This window comes from Lepisma saccharinum, chromosome 2, assembly GCF_977018435.1.
Source record: "Lepisma saccharinum chromosome 2, izLepSacc3.1, whole genome shotgun sequence".
Lineage (NCBI taxonomy): Eukaryota > Metazoa > Arthropoda > Insecta > Zygentoma > Lepismatidae > Lepisma > Lepisma saccharinum.
In genome coordinates this window covers 6,393,866-6,410,363 of record NC_139230.1, presented here as the reverse complement: position 1 = coordinate 6,410,363, position 16,498 = coordinate 6,393,866, and the positions used below count along the sequence as shown (strand labels likewise).

The window sequence follows — 16,498 nt, the reverse complement described above, 5'->3', positions numbered from 1 at the left end:
AGCAAAGTCAAAGGAAAATCATAAAGATTGGAGAATATGAATTGGAAGTGGTATCAAGTTTCCCTTATCTAGGAGCATTCCTCACAGACAGAAATGATGAGATGTTAGAAGTAAGAAATAGCATACAAAGAGCCAATAAAGCATACTTCTCATTACTACCATTGATTAAATATCATGGAATTATTTGAACTTTACAAAGATGTCCCCATATCAACTTACATAAGAGCTAAAAGGTTAGAGTGGGCAGGATACATAATCAGGATGGATGAGGAGGAATCCCCAAGAAGGTGATGCAACAAAATTTTGGAGGGAAAAAATCAGTTGACCCAGAAACAGATGGGAAGAAGCGGTTGGAGCAGACGCAGTACAACTACTGAGAACTAGGAACTTGGATAGGACGGGATGGAAGAGGCCAGGGACAGAATATGGACCAGAGCACCATAGAAGAAGAATGAGCTCATCTCCACATAAGTTTTAAGACACTGTCTTATACTTTTTGAGACCTGTTCTACATTTCATGGTTGATAAGGAGCTTGTTCAGATATAATTATGTAGGGTACAAATAGCCCTAGTTGCTAATGGACCCAATTTAAAGTTTACCAATATACAGGAGAGGAAGGAATTTGTAAATCTGGAATTCAATTACAAATTAGGAGGAACTAATTATTGAAAGGAAATTCTGCAACCATTGACAATGAGTAAAGATTGATTGATTTGGTTAATTCACATCACTTCTCTGTCACTTTTGGCTAATCACAATGAATGATATAATAAAACTAATGAAGAGACACTTGCAAAGAACACCCATGCCAGGATTCAAACCAGGGACTCCTGGCATTATAGCATGCTGTGCTAACCACTCCACCACAGAGGTCAGCAATGACTAAAGAGAATAACCAGAAAAGCTGTATATGCTGATGTTCAATATGAGGATTTCACATGTTTATCTAACAAATACTTTATTGAGATACCACTTCATTAGAGAAAAATTCTTTTGTAGGATGCTCATAATTGCAGTCAATTTTAATTGCAAGATGGCTCTTATTGCTGTAACATTGCATACTAAGTACTTATATATAAGGCAGAAGAATTCTTTGAAATTAATTTTGTTAGGTAAAATTGTTATGCTTGTGTAAGATAATATTGTTAACTATTAAATTTATGTAAGTTGTGTTACGTTTCTAAGGGTAAAAACACAGTGCGGCACAAGGACCCTTGCTAATCGAAAGAAGCCCGGTCAAGGCATATAAATGTCAGGATATAATGAATGAACCAGATGTCGGACAGGCACCTCGAACAAGCCTCTCCCACTCAAACTGGTCCCCATTCTTTCTGTTGAGCGGAACTCTGTCAAAAGAAACTGGGAAAATGAGGAGGGTGTCTTCCACGAAGGGGAGAAGTGACCTTGAGTGGACCAATCACAGAACCTTCCACTTGAAACGAGACACCCAAGATCAAACCGTGTTTGATCCTGGGAACATCTTGCGATGAGTGGGGCTCCACCATGTTTTTCCTCATTTGACTCCATGGTTTTGAATTACCAGAAACTTGTCCCTGCGAGTTTCTGGCAATCAGCGATGAGGGATGTGCTTCACTGTGTTTTTACCCTAAGATGCTGTTGGGATGTTTGTTTGTAAGATTTGTGTATACTTTATTATTATAAGGATAGGTTATATTTCTGACGATTGTAATACATGTGATGTTCTCATATGTTTCTACAATAAAAATTATTATTATTATTATTATTATTATTATTATTACCAGTGGCATATTCTCCCATGTTACCGGTTATACCACCAGTAAATAAACTTTTTCCACATATATAGAAATGGCTGGAAAATTTGAAGTTGTTGGACTTCTGTTTTTGTTTTATTTGCATGCCTGCATTGGTGTTTTGTTTCTATTATATATAATGTACAATAAAAAAGATTTGTTGTGGTAAACCAGATCAAATTTTCAGAATACACCACTGTTAGTAGTTACACCAAGCATATGGAGGCATTTCTTCCTGTATTTTTTGAATTTTAAAAAAAGGCACTCCAGGGGCTTGAAATTTGTTCTGCTCAGACTACTGAAGCTTCTTGATCTAAGAGACATGTATTTGAAAAACTATGGATGGGCCAATGTCCCCTTTTCTGGCACCATCTAATTTGTAATGTTTAATACGCTGTTCAAACTGTCCATAAAAACTGCAGCCTTTGGGATATATGTATTACACCTACCTTAGGGATCAATTTGATTCAAAAAGCACATTGAGTGTATGTCTCACAATCTTGGTTTAGAATACTTGGGCTAAAGGCTCAGAAACTGAGCTATTTTTAAGTGCAGTTGGGAGGTTTTCATGTTGAATTTTTGTCATTCCATGTACACTTACCCGCTCCTGCTCCTTTAGTTGATATTGTGAAATTTGAGGGTTCACCACACACTCCATGTGTTAGTCCAGGTCCATATGCTGTCACATAACCACTACTAATGGAATCAACGTGGAATTTGAAAGGAGACCCTGTAAAAGATAAAATAAAATTATGACATTAGTATGCTATAGTTACAAAATTATGCTCTAAAATTATGCAAAGGCAAGTGTATTTACTAAATAGTAATACTAAACTACTCTCTTCACATCAGTGAGGAGAGATTCACATTACAAAATCATTTTACCAAAAATATATGAATTTCCCTCATATATTAAGCTTTCCATGCACTTGTCTTTTGTGCATGTTATTCTGAAACTTTTCGCAGCACTTAATATATGAGTCATTATTTCTACTGTTATAATAATAATGAAAGATTCTCTACTACTATTTAAGAAGCAACACTCTTTGTGTTCAATTACTTTTAGGCATTTCATTATGGCTTTATGCTGTTCAACATAAATGTTACATTTGAAGCCAGAAAATCCACAGGCAATGTTATAAACAAAAATATATTTTAATCCATCACAATTCAATAAACATCTTGAACATAACATTGTATTAACGTTCAAATGCATTTAATATATATTAAAAAGTTGTCAAAGTAATACATATTCACACTTTAATGTTTATGCTCTTCTATAAAATATGTTGTTGTCGCAATTTCAAACATTCTTTTCTGAGCCAGCATAACTATTTTTACTAAATATCTTTAAATTTAAAAGCATTTGTATAATAGCTATGTACACATACTCAAAAGCGAGAAATTAATATATTCTCTAGTGGATATATACTGATGAATATATCAATTGTGTAATGTGAAACATGCCTATGAGGAGAATTAAAAATTTAATAATACAGCAATAAGCAAAGCCATATTTTATTGCTACAAAAAATATTATTTTATACATGTATATGTAACAGCTCTGTGTTATTTGTTAATGCAGACCAAAGAACATAAAATGCTGTTATATAATTAAGTTACGGCATCAACTGCTGAAAGCCCAAGTACAGAAAATGAATACAACCAACTGCAAATATGAAATGGTAGTAACTGTGGCTTAATTGCAAATCAAGACATGAGATACCTACCATTACAATAAGCCTGAAAAGTGCAACCCTTCAATACTTATTGCAGCAGTGTGCAAGGTGGATCATAGGAGAGCTGGAAAAACAAAAGGTGAAGTGCCTGGATGTGAAAGAAAGTGACAATGACATGCACCCAGGGTTTTGCTTTTAGTGTGCACAACACACGTAATGTGTTTTCTTACAGAGAAGGCAGTAAATAACAAGAGTACTGATATATGTATAGGAAACTTGCTAGAAGACTACAAAAAGGGGTAAAAATCCAACATCAAGACAGTGGATTGTCTACTGTAACAATATATTGTTAGAGAATTAAAATACAACATTAATGTACTATAAATGCAAGCTCCATGCATTATCTCGGGAATGGTATGTGAAAATCCTGAAAGAAGTTAACTTTTTAAATTAAGAAATAAATTCTAGAATAGCCTAAGTGATTTCTAAGTTATTTCATATTTATTAGAAAAGTAAAATAAATATAATGAGTGCAAATTATTAGTAATGCAAACCCAAAAATCAATTGAAAATGGTATAAGCTATTTAGCAGGAAGACATTTTCTTGCTGGAAAATGAATTGTTGAAATAACTATTCTGCAAGTTATCTCTATCACGTGGAATACTAATTGATTTATGATACTTGCAAGTTTCGTTAATATATGTAAAGATACAGTCACGTTATTCATAGAATCAAAGATATATATATGAATCAACACATTGGAGGGATATGCAAGTTAAAATGTTACATGCAAATTGATTACACTGTACACTGCAATCACCAGGACAAAATTCAGCTGTAGCGAACACTGTAGACCTAGTTCTTTTAGTAGATGATGGGTGGATGGAAATTAAATACCAAGGAAATTGTGTACATAGTTTTATGTATAACTAATAAAAGATAAGTAAGAAGGATGGTATTTGTAGAAAGGATTCAAGTTTTTATGAAGGGTTGCTGCTCGAGTTCTACTTTATCAAATGGAAATTTTTTAAAAATGATGGCGATTTATGCACATTATTATGTATGAAAAATACTTTCTTACTTGTGAAGGTTTTAGAGATAATTTGGCTACTATATTTTCATTTTGAAATGAGACAAAGTCTTAAAATACTACACAAAATATCATATTATAATGTGCGTATTACTCACAGCTAAATAATGAAGAACTTTTAAAAGATCTAAGATCAATTACTTACGTGTGTGAGTACGATTTGTCGATCACATTCACTTCTACCAAACACTGGCTGGGTGGCTCCTAACAGCTGCTTCGGATGTTTCTTTTATGAGGTTTTAGATTGTGATATGCACGGTTTTAGATTTGTGTGTGGACCGAATGACTGTTTTAATAGCTACAATGTGGGTTCTTCAGTAAGTGTTTTTAACATAACCTGTATCCTCAACTAACACTTTCTTAATGTGACACCATGTTTGATGCCTAAGAATACACATTAACCTGAAGAAGGAAGCAGTTTTGATCGACAAATTGTACTCACACACGTAAGTAATTGATCTTAGATCTTTTTAAAGTATTTAATTGAAGAATTCTCAACACATAGTCTATGAGTATATTAAATTAACCCTACAACCTCTCAATCTTTCCTTATAATCCCCCCCACCCTCCCCACAAACAATAGCAAACAACACAGGGTTTTCATAATGTTCTCCAGAGTAACAAATATGTATTACACATGACCTGCTACTGGACATAACATAATTTAATGAAGCAAGTGAGAGATGAAAGATTAACTCAAACCGCTTCTTGAGTGCATGTTTTCTTTCCCATAGTTCACAACCATGCCACTAAACTGCATTAGTACTCATGAAAAAGGCTGATACAAGTGAGAGGAAGTCATTTTGCAGAATTTTGTGTGACTAAGTCTGTAACGCCACTAGACTGATAAGCAGGCAGCTCTGGCAAATACCAGAAGGGAAAGTCTTTCACAGATTAATCTGGGCCAGTTCTAAACAAAACAAAACAAAAGGCCATACGAGCAAAAATTTCAACACCATTTTCTCTTAGGAAGAATACACACCAAAGTGACAGGTGAGACATGTTGCTTGATGATTTCACCAATCGAACTTAGGCTTGTGCAGCCTGTCATGCTGCTACAGTGTGAAACATTGCTGCTGATTGGCTCATTCACAAGCATATGTGGTCGCCTTGTAATCAAGGGGTCCCGGGTTCGATACCCGGTGGAGGCACGTAGTGGTTCGGATCCCACTTTAAACTGTAGGTCCAGTCCCGATTAGCCCTACTGTGCATAAAGTGGACTTAAAACACCAAATCAATCAATCAATCAAATACAAGCATATGTGGCATGTGTTGCTTGTCGCTTTGGTGTGAATTCTCCCTCATACTAAAGTTTATTTTCTGGAAGTACAGTTTACACTGAAATTGAAGATTTTTAGGCTGAAGTAATCATCAGCAAGCATCCAAGTTAAAGAATGGGTTTCATTCAATGTTTTAACTTTTTTAACCTGTATATGAGAATATGTGGTGTGGAAATCCCTTTCATGTGTTGTGTGCTCATCCTGTGCAGGTCCCTTTGCAACATTGCACATATGAATTTTCTCATTTTCTCACATCCATTTTATGCTCAGATAGGCTAATCAGTACTAGACTTACAGTTTGAAGTGGGATCTGTATCACTGTGCAATGTGCCTCCACCAGAAATCGAACCTGGAACTTTTTGATTTCAAAGTGACAATCTTGGCCAGGGTGCCATCAGGGAGGCCCTTCTAATTCTTCGCATTATACGAGGGAGGTTCCGAAAGTTCGTGGATTGGCAACACTGCACCGATTCTGTGTAAGCCAAGGCTGTGATTGTTGCACATGTAGATAGCCTGTGGTGTGCTTTGTTAATGTACGAGTGAACCAATGCGCAGCTGTTGTTTGTTTGCTTGCTATAAAATTCTAACTGCAGAGTGTATTACAAAGGCAGATGAGAATGATATACCGATAATTACCAGACAAAGGATCACTATTGAATTTTGTGTGAAGTTACACAAAAGTGGACAGGAAACGTTTGAGATGATTGAAGAAGCTTACAGTAACCAAGCAATGGGCAGATTGGTCATACAGAAGCATTTTAAGGAAGATAAACCCAATGTGCAGGACAAGGCGGAAAGTGGGCGTCCATCAACATCAGTGAATGCTCAGAACATTGCGAAAGCTGAGACATTGTTGAAAGAAGATAGACATTTATAGATTCGTGAATTGGCACCTAAACTGAATGCTGGTGTAGCAAGATGTCACGAAGGGAGAATTTTCAAAAAGAGAGACAAAAAAAGACGTGAACTGCTTCATGATGGTTGGTTTCTCCTACAGGATAACGCTAAGCCACATGTGGCACGACAAGCTATGGCAGCTTTGGAGAAAATTGGTGGGAAGTTCTAGACCATCCTCCATACAGCCCAGACCTCGCACTCTGCTATTTCTGGGCATTTCCAACACTTAAGAATGAGTTACGCGGAAGGAAGTTTAGCATGGACCAGGAAGTGAAAGCTCTCACATCCACTACATTACACCGACTCTCAGAAAATGGTCTGCAATATGTGTTTGAGAAGCTAGTGCATCGCTGGAATGGTGTATAGAGTGTGAAGGGTGCTATTTCGAAAAGGAAACTCACTCCAACCCTCGTACTGACTCGGACTCCGAATAGTAATCTCAGTCCACGAACTTTCGAAACAACCCTAGTATACTCCTTGCACCTCCATTAATTTTAAGAAAAGATACTTAGCACTTCCAAAATATAGTCCCTTGTATAACATCCATATGAGAGAAGAATTTACAGGCAGCTTTACTCTGTAAGTATGTATATCTTCCCAAATGTGGTCTTGAAAGATACAGCCTTATTCTGAAAAAAATTAACTTCTCTCTTTCACCCTGATTTCTCCAAACCTCCCAGTTGGCAACGTAGCAGTTTCCTCCAAATTTAAAACTGAACTAAAAATAACCAGCTCTCAGAAAACCCAAGCTTATGGTATTTCAAATGTGGCTTTCTATATCAATAGCTTCTTCAAACTGATTCCAACTTTAACATCTGCTGTTACGATTTCTGTTGATAACATCCAAGGGGAAATACTATAAACAGTACAAGACCTGTATTCAGTCTTGAAAACTTAAATCATGTGTTAACAATTTTTAAGATCCAAACAAATATCAGTTGATCCAACCATGGTGGAAAGCAGCATGTGCAAGCCAACCTTTGAAGCCACATGTTAACAATTAAGAATCTTTGTTTTTATTGTTCAGCGATCATCAAATCAAGGTTTAGTTTCACATAAGAATGGTTCTAGTGCATTGCAATATTATTTTTATTAGTGTTTCTAAACACATTGGGCTTGTCTTGCCTTGCAGTGGATTTTTTGATAAACTACATTTTTCGAGGACAGAAATGGACAAAAAAGACACTTATGTTCCAAGCAGCATTATCACCTCAAATTAAAATTAACTTTACTGTAACAAAATTGATTCATGCAACTACGAGGAATCTATAATTAAGACAAGAAATGTTCAGCACTTAGGAGAATGCAATAGTATTTCTTCATGAATTTTTTATTTGAAGTTTTGGTACCTGGTGAATTTCTAGTAAGTTGGAAGAAGTTTCTGTTTAACATAGGCAAAATACAGCAATCGAGTGTTACCACTTTAATGTAAGGTGGGGAATATACACAACGATTTGGAAGAAATAATTGCAGTTCCATTTTCCCTTATTTTACAATATTATTGTTTTTACTGGTTTCTTCTCCTTCTCCTTTAAAAAGACTATCTAGTAACATTCCACTTGAACGTTTAGTGATTATATGCCTTTTCTGTAGTAGAGTGTTATATGTATTGAATCAATCAAGGCAGAACCTAGAAAACCTTGTATAATTCTAGTGGCATGTGAACTTCTATTCAAAGATAATTATTTTATTCTGCATGAATTTTTAGAAAAATGTAAATTCATATAATTTTCTAATTAAATCAAAAGCAAAATACAATAGTACTAGAAATGGAAAACATGTACATTGTCTACTCCCAACAGAGATGAGAAGGGGGATATGTAATTTGACCATCTTCCTTTTAAATGTAACACATGCAATTAATTAAGCGAAGTAAAAATAAAAAAAGAACAACTGTCCAATTGGAATAAAATTTGTTTTCACCCATAGACTGCCTTCTTTTACACTGAAAAAGAAGGGTCATTTAAGCAGTGTGGTATTTAAGAAATTTCCAGTGAGGGGGAAATTCTAATGACTGTCTAGGGACAGCATGAGATAATGATTTTACGTCATATAACATTTCCCCCATGGATAAAATTTATCAAGCAAGGGGGGGCACAAGTACCCAGAGGGGGGAAGTCCCCCTTCCCCCTACAAATACCACTCTGTCTATAAGTAGAAAACCAATAATTAGAACTGGAGATGTCATTGAAAGATTTTTCCAGTGTTATCATGGGCGCCCGCAGGGGGGGGGGGGGGGGCACTTGCTCTCCCCGAGATCTCTGGAAATAATTTAATTCAAATGGTGAAATGGTAGATATTTTTATAAAAAAAGTATTGTTTTCTGTGACAGGCTGTAAGTTGCAGCAACTATTGCCATTATTTTTATTATTTGAATAATATTTAAGCCTACAGTCTATTCTATACTGATTTATCTAACTATAAAAAAAACATCTTTTTGTCCTACATGAATTAATGTTAAGATTACAGTTATGTAAATTGGATATAGATATACAGAATATGGAAATTATAAATGTATGTAATTTAAAAAAAACATGAGTAGTAGTAGTAAGAAAAGGTAAAGTGCTCCCCTGTGCTATGCACCATGCCATGAAGGTGTATAGGGGGTGTGGGTTTAGGGCCCCACACATTCTTGATCACGGCCAAAGGTGGGGGTGATTTGATGAGCACCATGCCCCTGCCCACCTTTACCCCCCGGAGTTTCCTCCAGGTACCCACTTTATACGATGCTGGGTGGGTGCCGGAGCTGCTTGAACAGATTGAAAAACTCCCAGTTCTCCCCTGCCGGGGATCGAACCCAGGTCTCTCGCATGGTAGTCAGACACCCTAACGACTGAGCTACCATGGCTCATAAGTAGTAATTGTAATATTAATGTAATAATAAGAACAACAACAAAAATAAAAATAATGATAGTAATAATAATAATAATAATAATAATAAGTTTCTGTGACTCTGCCTTCCCCTGAGAAAAAATCCTGCGGGCACCCTTGAGTGTTATAGTTAAATACAAAAAGGGGTTTCTTTCTCACTACTGAGAAGAATCAAGTCATATCTGCACAGAAAAACGGCAGCTATTCATCTTATTATGCAACGGTAACTAGAGTGATCAAATTAAACAATGCTTTTCATCAAAAGAATTGCCACAAAGCCATTTCAAGTCATATACTGTATGCCATCACTGTATGAATAGAATTCACTGTGTATACATAGAGCATGGGGGAAAGAATGGAAGGGGGAGATTATAAGGGTTACGTCCTACCTTTTCTTCATATTTTTTAATGGGAATATTTGACAGTAGATGCATGAAAACATGATAAAATATACTACTCCTATCTTTTACCTTATGCCCATATTCCTTTTAACAAAAAAGTTGGGATCTGTACCAGGCACAACCCTCCTTTGCCCCCTCCCCTCCCTTCTAACACCAATGTTGGGTTTCAAGAAAATTCTGGAACTGGCGTCAAAAATGCTATGCATTCATGACAGTAGAAACACACACAATTTATTTTCTTTCCACGTGGAAACGAAGCACACACAGCTCTTTACACTTTCTCTGAATGTGAAGCTTTGAGTTTCTGCATGAAACGAGCCAGTTGTGGTCCAAGAGATGTGTCATGTCAGCCAACTTGATGATATGTATACACGAGCCAGACTAAATTTAGATTCCCCAGTTCCCTGCCATGGTGTCTCCGTATGACTAATGACACCACCAGGATTATAACTTAGTGAGACCACAAATTACTTTCCTCATGAAGTAGAAATATTTTTGTAACATACACATGGCAACTGTTGCTAAGTTGAGAATGAACTCTGGACCTGTTTCGTGTTCTGTGAAGCAACGTGCCATTTCAACATACAATAGTTCTTAATACAGAACATCCAACAAAAAATCAGTTGCTCCCGACATATCTTACCTAATGATGAGTGATATCTACTTTTGACCAAACAACAGCTGCAATTCTGCCTGGTGGTGACTCAAGTTTGCAGATTTAGGCAACATTAATTGGTCATTCACCTTTCAGATGATCCAAAAGTAACAAGTAGTTCCACAGATATTTGACTCAATTCAATCTGGAGACTTGGGTGGCCATTTGAGGTGGGAGGATGGTTTTAAATGCTTGTCGTATGGATCACAATTTTAGCCCTGTGTACTATGTAACTATCGACTATTCCAGTTTGCCAAGATGACATGTGATATAAATGCACAAAATGAAATACTTGACATTCAGAAGCCAGAAATAGACATGCTGTCTCAATCTGTAGTCACCTCAATTAAAAAGGACAATTTTTAGGAAGTAAAACATCTCCAGAACATCAGATACCTTTCAGCTTGAACATCTTGGGCCCAGTCTTCTTTCCATTCCTTTATTCAGTTTTCAATATGCTCCTCGTCTCAAATCTTTTCAGAACAAGCAGAGAAGAGACTTGCAGTAAATTACATGTTCTTATCATCAACATTCAAGGGTTTATACTTCTGAGCTCATTGCAATTGTGATGTGAACAATTTCAAGCATGTGAGGTATCCTCGTCGAAATTAGTGGTGTTCCCAGGATTTTTATAAGGGGTTTATGACTGTTAAGGGGTTTAGTAGTCAGTCCTACATTTCACCATATCTATCTGCATTTGACTTCTTTCTTGTAATACTGGGTCTCAAGTCACCACCTCTCCTTTGGACATGACATCCATCAAATTTTTTTACGCGTTTGTGCATAAATATGTTGTTACAAGCCTGAACTGATTGTCTGGAACAACATTTGCCTGTTCTGAAAGTGGTTCTGTGTTACTATGTGAGAACTGTATCCTTGTAATCAAGGTGTCCTGGGTTCGACAGCTGATGGATGCACATAGTGGTTCAGATCTCACATTAAACTATAAGTCCAGTCCCGATTAGCCTATCTGTGCATAAAGTGGACTTAAAAAGCAAACTCAATTGAGAACTATATGACAACTGAATTTAGGTCTGCCATTAGAGACAAACCTCAATGAAGTATTTCATGTATGCTGTGTATTGTGGCTCGCCCAAATGCCCTTTGCCACGACACCTCTTTCTTGTGGCCCTGATGTACAGAGGGAACAAGTTGTAGGTAGTACCCAACCTGGCTCTTTGTAGGACGGTATTACTACAGCGCTGACCTCATTTGGTTGAGCGAAAGTAACTCTCTTGTACAACGGATTATTTTTATAATTGGGTGTTTGGTTACGTTTTATGTGTATTTGCATTTTTGTTACTTAGCGTCGCTTTTCTGCTCATTTTGGCCAATCACGACGATGAGAATGAGAGATGATTAGATGGAAGTGGACACTCACAAAGAACATGATTGAGTTTGTCTCATCACAATTTCATCGGTTTATCATTCATCCTCATTGTCGCGATTAACACAAGGTGTAATTGGCGACGTAAAATAACCGAAAAAAACAAAGGTCACAGTCAGCAGCGGCGATTAAGTGCCAAAAAGGCTTACTTAGCATTAAGAAGCCATAGTGCGGGGGCAAAAAGTGGCGAAGAGTAATAAACACAAAGATGACACTGGCTTAACGTCTACGTAGACAATGTAACTGAACTGGAATCAACTTACTTTTAAAGCAAAACATGCTATTTTTCATATTTACAACAAAAATTCACGTATTCTTTTTCAAGTATCCGCTTTCGGAATAAGGTAAAAAGTAGACAAAAATAACGTGGCAATTATGAGACAGACAAACGGTGCGGAAGCCGCGTGAATATTTCATATATTGTGTTTGGTACGTGGCAGAAAATTGTTCGTAACTCTAGAGCACAGTGTAAGGTTCTTCTAATGCTTCCTCAAACAGACCTCCGTGGAGGAGTAGTTAGCACAGCGCATTACGACGCCAGAGGTCCTGGATTCGAATCCCGATATGGACATGGGTGTTGTATGCGAGTGTACCTTCAGCAGTTTCATCACATCACTCATCCTCACCGTCGCGATTAGCCAAAAGTGACAGAAAATAATAAAAATCAAATCATGATTCTACAATAACCGAATCGCAGAATAATTGTATCTCGCATACACAACGTTCGTTGTTAATACTACCCTGATTGCTATGTTGTTTACATAGATTACACCGTCTACACAGATTGCATCTACATTGTTTACGTGTAGAATGTAGACTATCGCCGTTTACTGGAAAAAGTGGGGAGCAACTGCTCCGTTGCCCTCCTAATCGCTGCCACTGAGCACAAGCGTAACTAGCGGAGAGTGAGGATCTACCCCCATCTACCATCCAACCCCTCATACATTCATATATGTGGGGGGGGGGGGTTCAGAGCACAAGTGGCGTAACTCCATTCAAGACAGTTCTGAGAAAAAAGGCACATTAAGATAGCTTAGTCCTATGTTTAGCTATTGGAGCACAAAGTGGTGCCTCTATGACCAAAAATTTGAAACTTAAGGAGATACTAACCTCTAGCATTGAAATGTTGATACTTTACACATCTAAGTTATACATGTAACTCAATTTTTACGAAAAGTAGAGTTACACCACTTGAACTCCTCACTTATTCCATCCTCCTTGAAAATTTTCCGATCACCTTGGTCACCCTCGGAAGATAAACTCAGAGTTACGCCTATCCCGATACACAAGTTTTACAACAGCGAGAAATTGACGACCCAGGTTGAAGTAAAAGTAAACATATTATACGCTTTGTAGCTGTACAATGAGCATAGTTCCACGTATGTAAAAGTTAAAGTGAATTGCATTCTATGCTTGAAGACACAAAGGAATGTGGATGCAAGACTGGAAACATTCTCAATCTCGACCATGGCATGGACAGGCTGCCTTTAGTCCATAGAGTCCTAGCTATCAAATGCTGAGAGACCTGCTGAGAACACTGACGGGAGAATTCCTACCACAGATAATCCACCTTGGGAATCGAACCAGACTCTCCGACGTAGCAGTCAAACGCCCTTCGGACTGGGTTCCTTACAAACTTCCATGCATGAGATTGATATTATAGGAAACTACCAACGCAATGATGAACAGAGAAACATACTGGATATCATTTTATCGCCTTGGTACAAACAGCAAGGTCAACAACGAGGAAGACCAACTACCTAATTGGTCCTAACAAATCCTTAAACATTTGAGAATACTTTAAAATTGCATTCTACATGTTGCGAAAAATACAGAAGGGCATTTTTTATACAGGGCTATATTGACATATTTCAACTCCTTAAAATTTTAAAAAAAACGAGCTCATTATTTCTTTGAATTCTATTTCTACAGAGTGGCGCATTTAAGAAGAGATTAAGCTATTACGATAAATGGCTTTTCTCAAAAGAGATTACTGTTGTTAGCACTTATTAAACAAAATCATTTGATAAAATTTTGAAAATATTAGAAACGCACTACATATTTTGAAGATGCCAATATAATCGTGGGTTTCACCTTGCACAGACTACAAAAGGCACCGCGTGGTAGAATAATACATAAGAGTTGCGATCATCAGGGATATTTAACGTCACATCAAGGTACATGTATTTTCGAAGGACAATATTATAATTTTAACAGTTTTATAAAATTAATTTCCAAAATTTGTTAACTTTCGTTGAATCATTTTTTAAAAATCCCCAACTGAAGAAAAAGACACGCCACAACGTACATCTGGGGCAAATGTTTGAGCATCTCCAAACTCACGTCACAAGCAAAAAATACACTTTCTGAAAATTGTCACACACAAAAAAGTGTTCCACTGTCCGTCCTCTTGGTCTTCCACCTTTGGTACCACCACCCCCTCTTCCCGCAATAAAATCTTCGATACTAAACTGATGCACTGAATGCCACAATTTAAAAAGAATGACAGCATGAAGCAATGTAGGAGGATCAACGCTGCTTCAAAGGACGAATCTGTTGAGTGCCAGACTCAAGATCTCGCTATCGAAGGTTTAAGACCCTGACAGAGCATTGGTGTTCCTATACAATACCACCTAATCATCATTCCTTATAATCGGCGCGATTAGCCAAATCAAAATACTAAGTACATGTACATTTCAACCCACAATTTAGATTAATTTTGAATGAATATTGTGTCACATCATCTTTTTTTTTTACGAGAAATCTAGAAATTTAATCTCTGCGACTGTTAAGTTTTATATATTTATGCAAAAACTCAGTTTCATTGGAAGTGATACTCCACTTTGTATACTTAAGTCCAATAATTTAGATATAACAATGCACGTGAATCTAAACCAAACAATATACACATTTCGCTTTAATAAATTCATTAATTCGTCCAATCTTATCCCGAGTGTGCTATCTTTGCAAATTTTGGTCATTAATATAGTGTTAGTGTTAAGAAGACTTCTTCTTTGTACCAAAACTATGCTGTGAACTTCAATTTTTGTTACAAATTGTAATATCAACTCTTTTCTTTATGCCAAGTTTTTCAACTTTTCTAATATCTCCAAATATTAATAACTTCGAAAATACTACATATGGTCCAGCTCTAAGTTTCAATTTTGGACACTTTTACAGTTATTAATGCTTCATCAGAAAATACAAGAAAATGTTTGCAACTGGCAAAACCTCAATTACTGTTATTGTAAATGACAAAGAAATCAAAAGCAAATTCAAAGCAATTCTTTATTTTCTGGTATATCAAGAGCCAGTATTTAAATTCTTGATACCAGTTTTAGTAAAGAATAGAGGTATAAGGGAGTGTTCAAACCTTCTTCCATTAAGAAAGATTGTCGAATATATTTTATTTATAAAATAGTTGATGTGCTTCACTTTTTCAATCTTTCAAAATGGAAATTGTAATTAAATTGACAGTTTCAATAATGATAACTTCATTTGCTGGATTCTGAAAAATCTATAATTCAATGTCTGAATAACAATCGGGAAACAAAGTAAGGTTCAACGTTTCCAAATAAATAATTTACTAGATGTGCGACTACAAGTAAATATTTTTCATTAGAGCAATATGAATTAGTAATTTAGTAGGCTTATTACACATGCACAACAAACGCTTCTACGAATTTAATTTTACCTAGCTGCATGGTCTTCTAAGGCAGCCAGGCGACTACAAATTTCAAACCAATGGTTTTTTTTACACAGAGTTACACATGAAATATTCCAAAACTGAAAGTCAGTCAATGCATACTACTGATCAATAATTTGTAATATTAATCCAGAAATAAGAAAATTAGTTTATCCGTTCCAACGTAAGTTGGAGAATAAACTGAGTTAATCTTCAAAACCCCTATTCGTCCTGGTGAACTATCATTTAGCATCATGGGTATTATAACCAATGCTCTTGTGAAGTATAATTCTCTTAAAGTAAAACAACGAAATTTGCCACAGTGTGGGCAACATATGAAGTAGACTATCAAATTCAACTTGTCCAGATTTACAAAGCGATTTATAACAAAGTTCTCCAACTATATTGCATACAAGATTATACTATTTGTGTGTGAATTATATGCACAATGTCTAATAAGAATGTTCTTGGTTCTTTCTGTATGACTGTGAACTAACTATGCATTGGCAAAATGGACAATTGCATCTATTATCAGATTTTAATCATTCTGAATTTTTAAATATCACATGCAAGAAAGGCAATTTGTTAATGTCTTTATATATTACATTTGTGGTAGACAAATGCATATATTACACTTAGTCACACAAGGTGCGGAACACACCTTTGTTTAATTGAAACAGATTCCAGTTTAAAATTTCTTAGCGCTACATCTCGTAAGCAGTTTATTAAGTTGGAGACCATTGTAGACCGAAGTAATCCAACACCAAAAGATAGCAAAA

The 16,498-nt window shown here is 36.2% G+C and overlaps 1 protein-coding gene across 3 annotated transcripts in view; it reads right to left on the bottom strand.

The window, feature by feature from the left end:
* The window catches only part of cher (filamin A protein cher), a 361,674-nt gene that overhangs the window by 58,277 nt on the left and 286,899 nt on the right, over positions 1 to 16,498 (bottom strand). For all 3 annotated transcript variants that reach the window (XM_083116998.1, XM_083116996.1, XM_083116997.1), the window contains one exon: positions 2,375 to 2,503. In XM_083116998.1, coding sequence (XP_082973124.1) covers positions 2,375 to 2,503 — 129 coding nt within the window. The remainder of the gene's footprint in view (positions 1 to 2,374; positions 2,504 to 16,498) is intronic.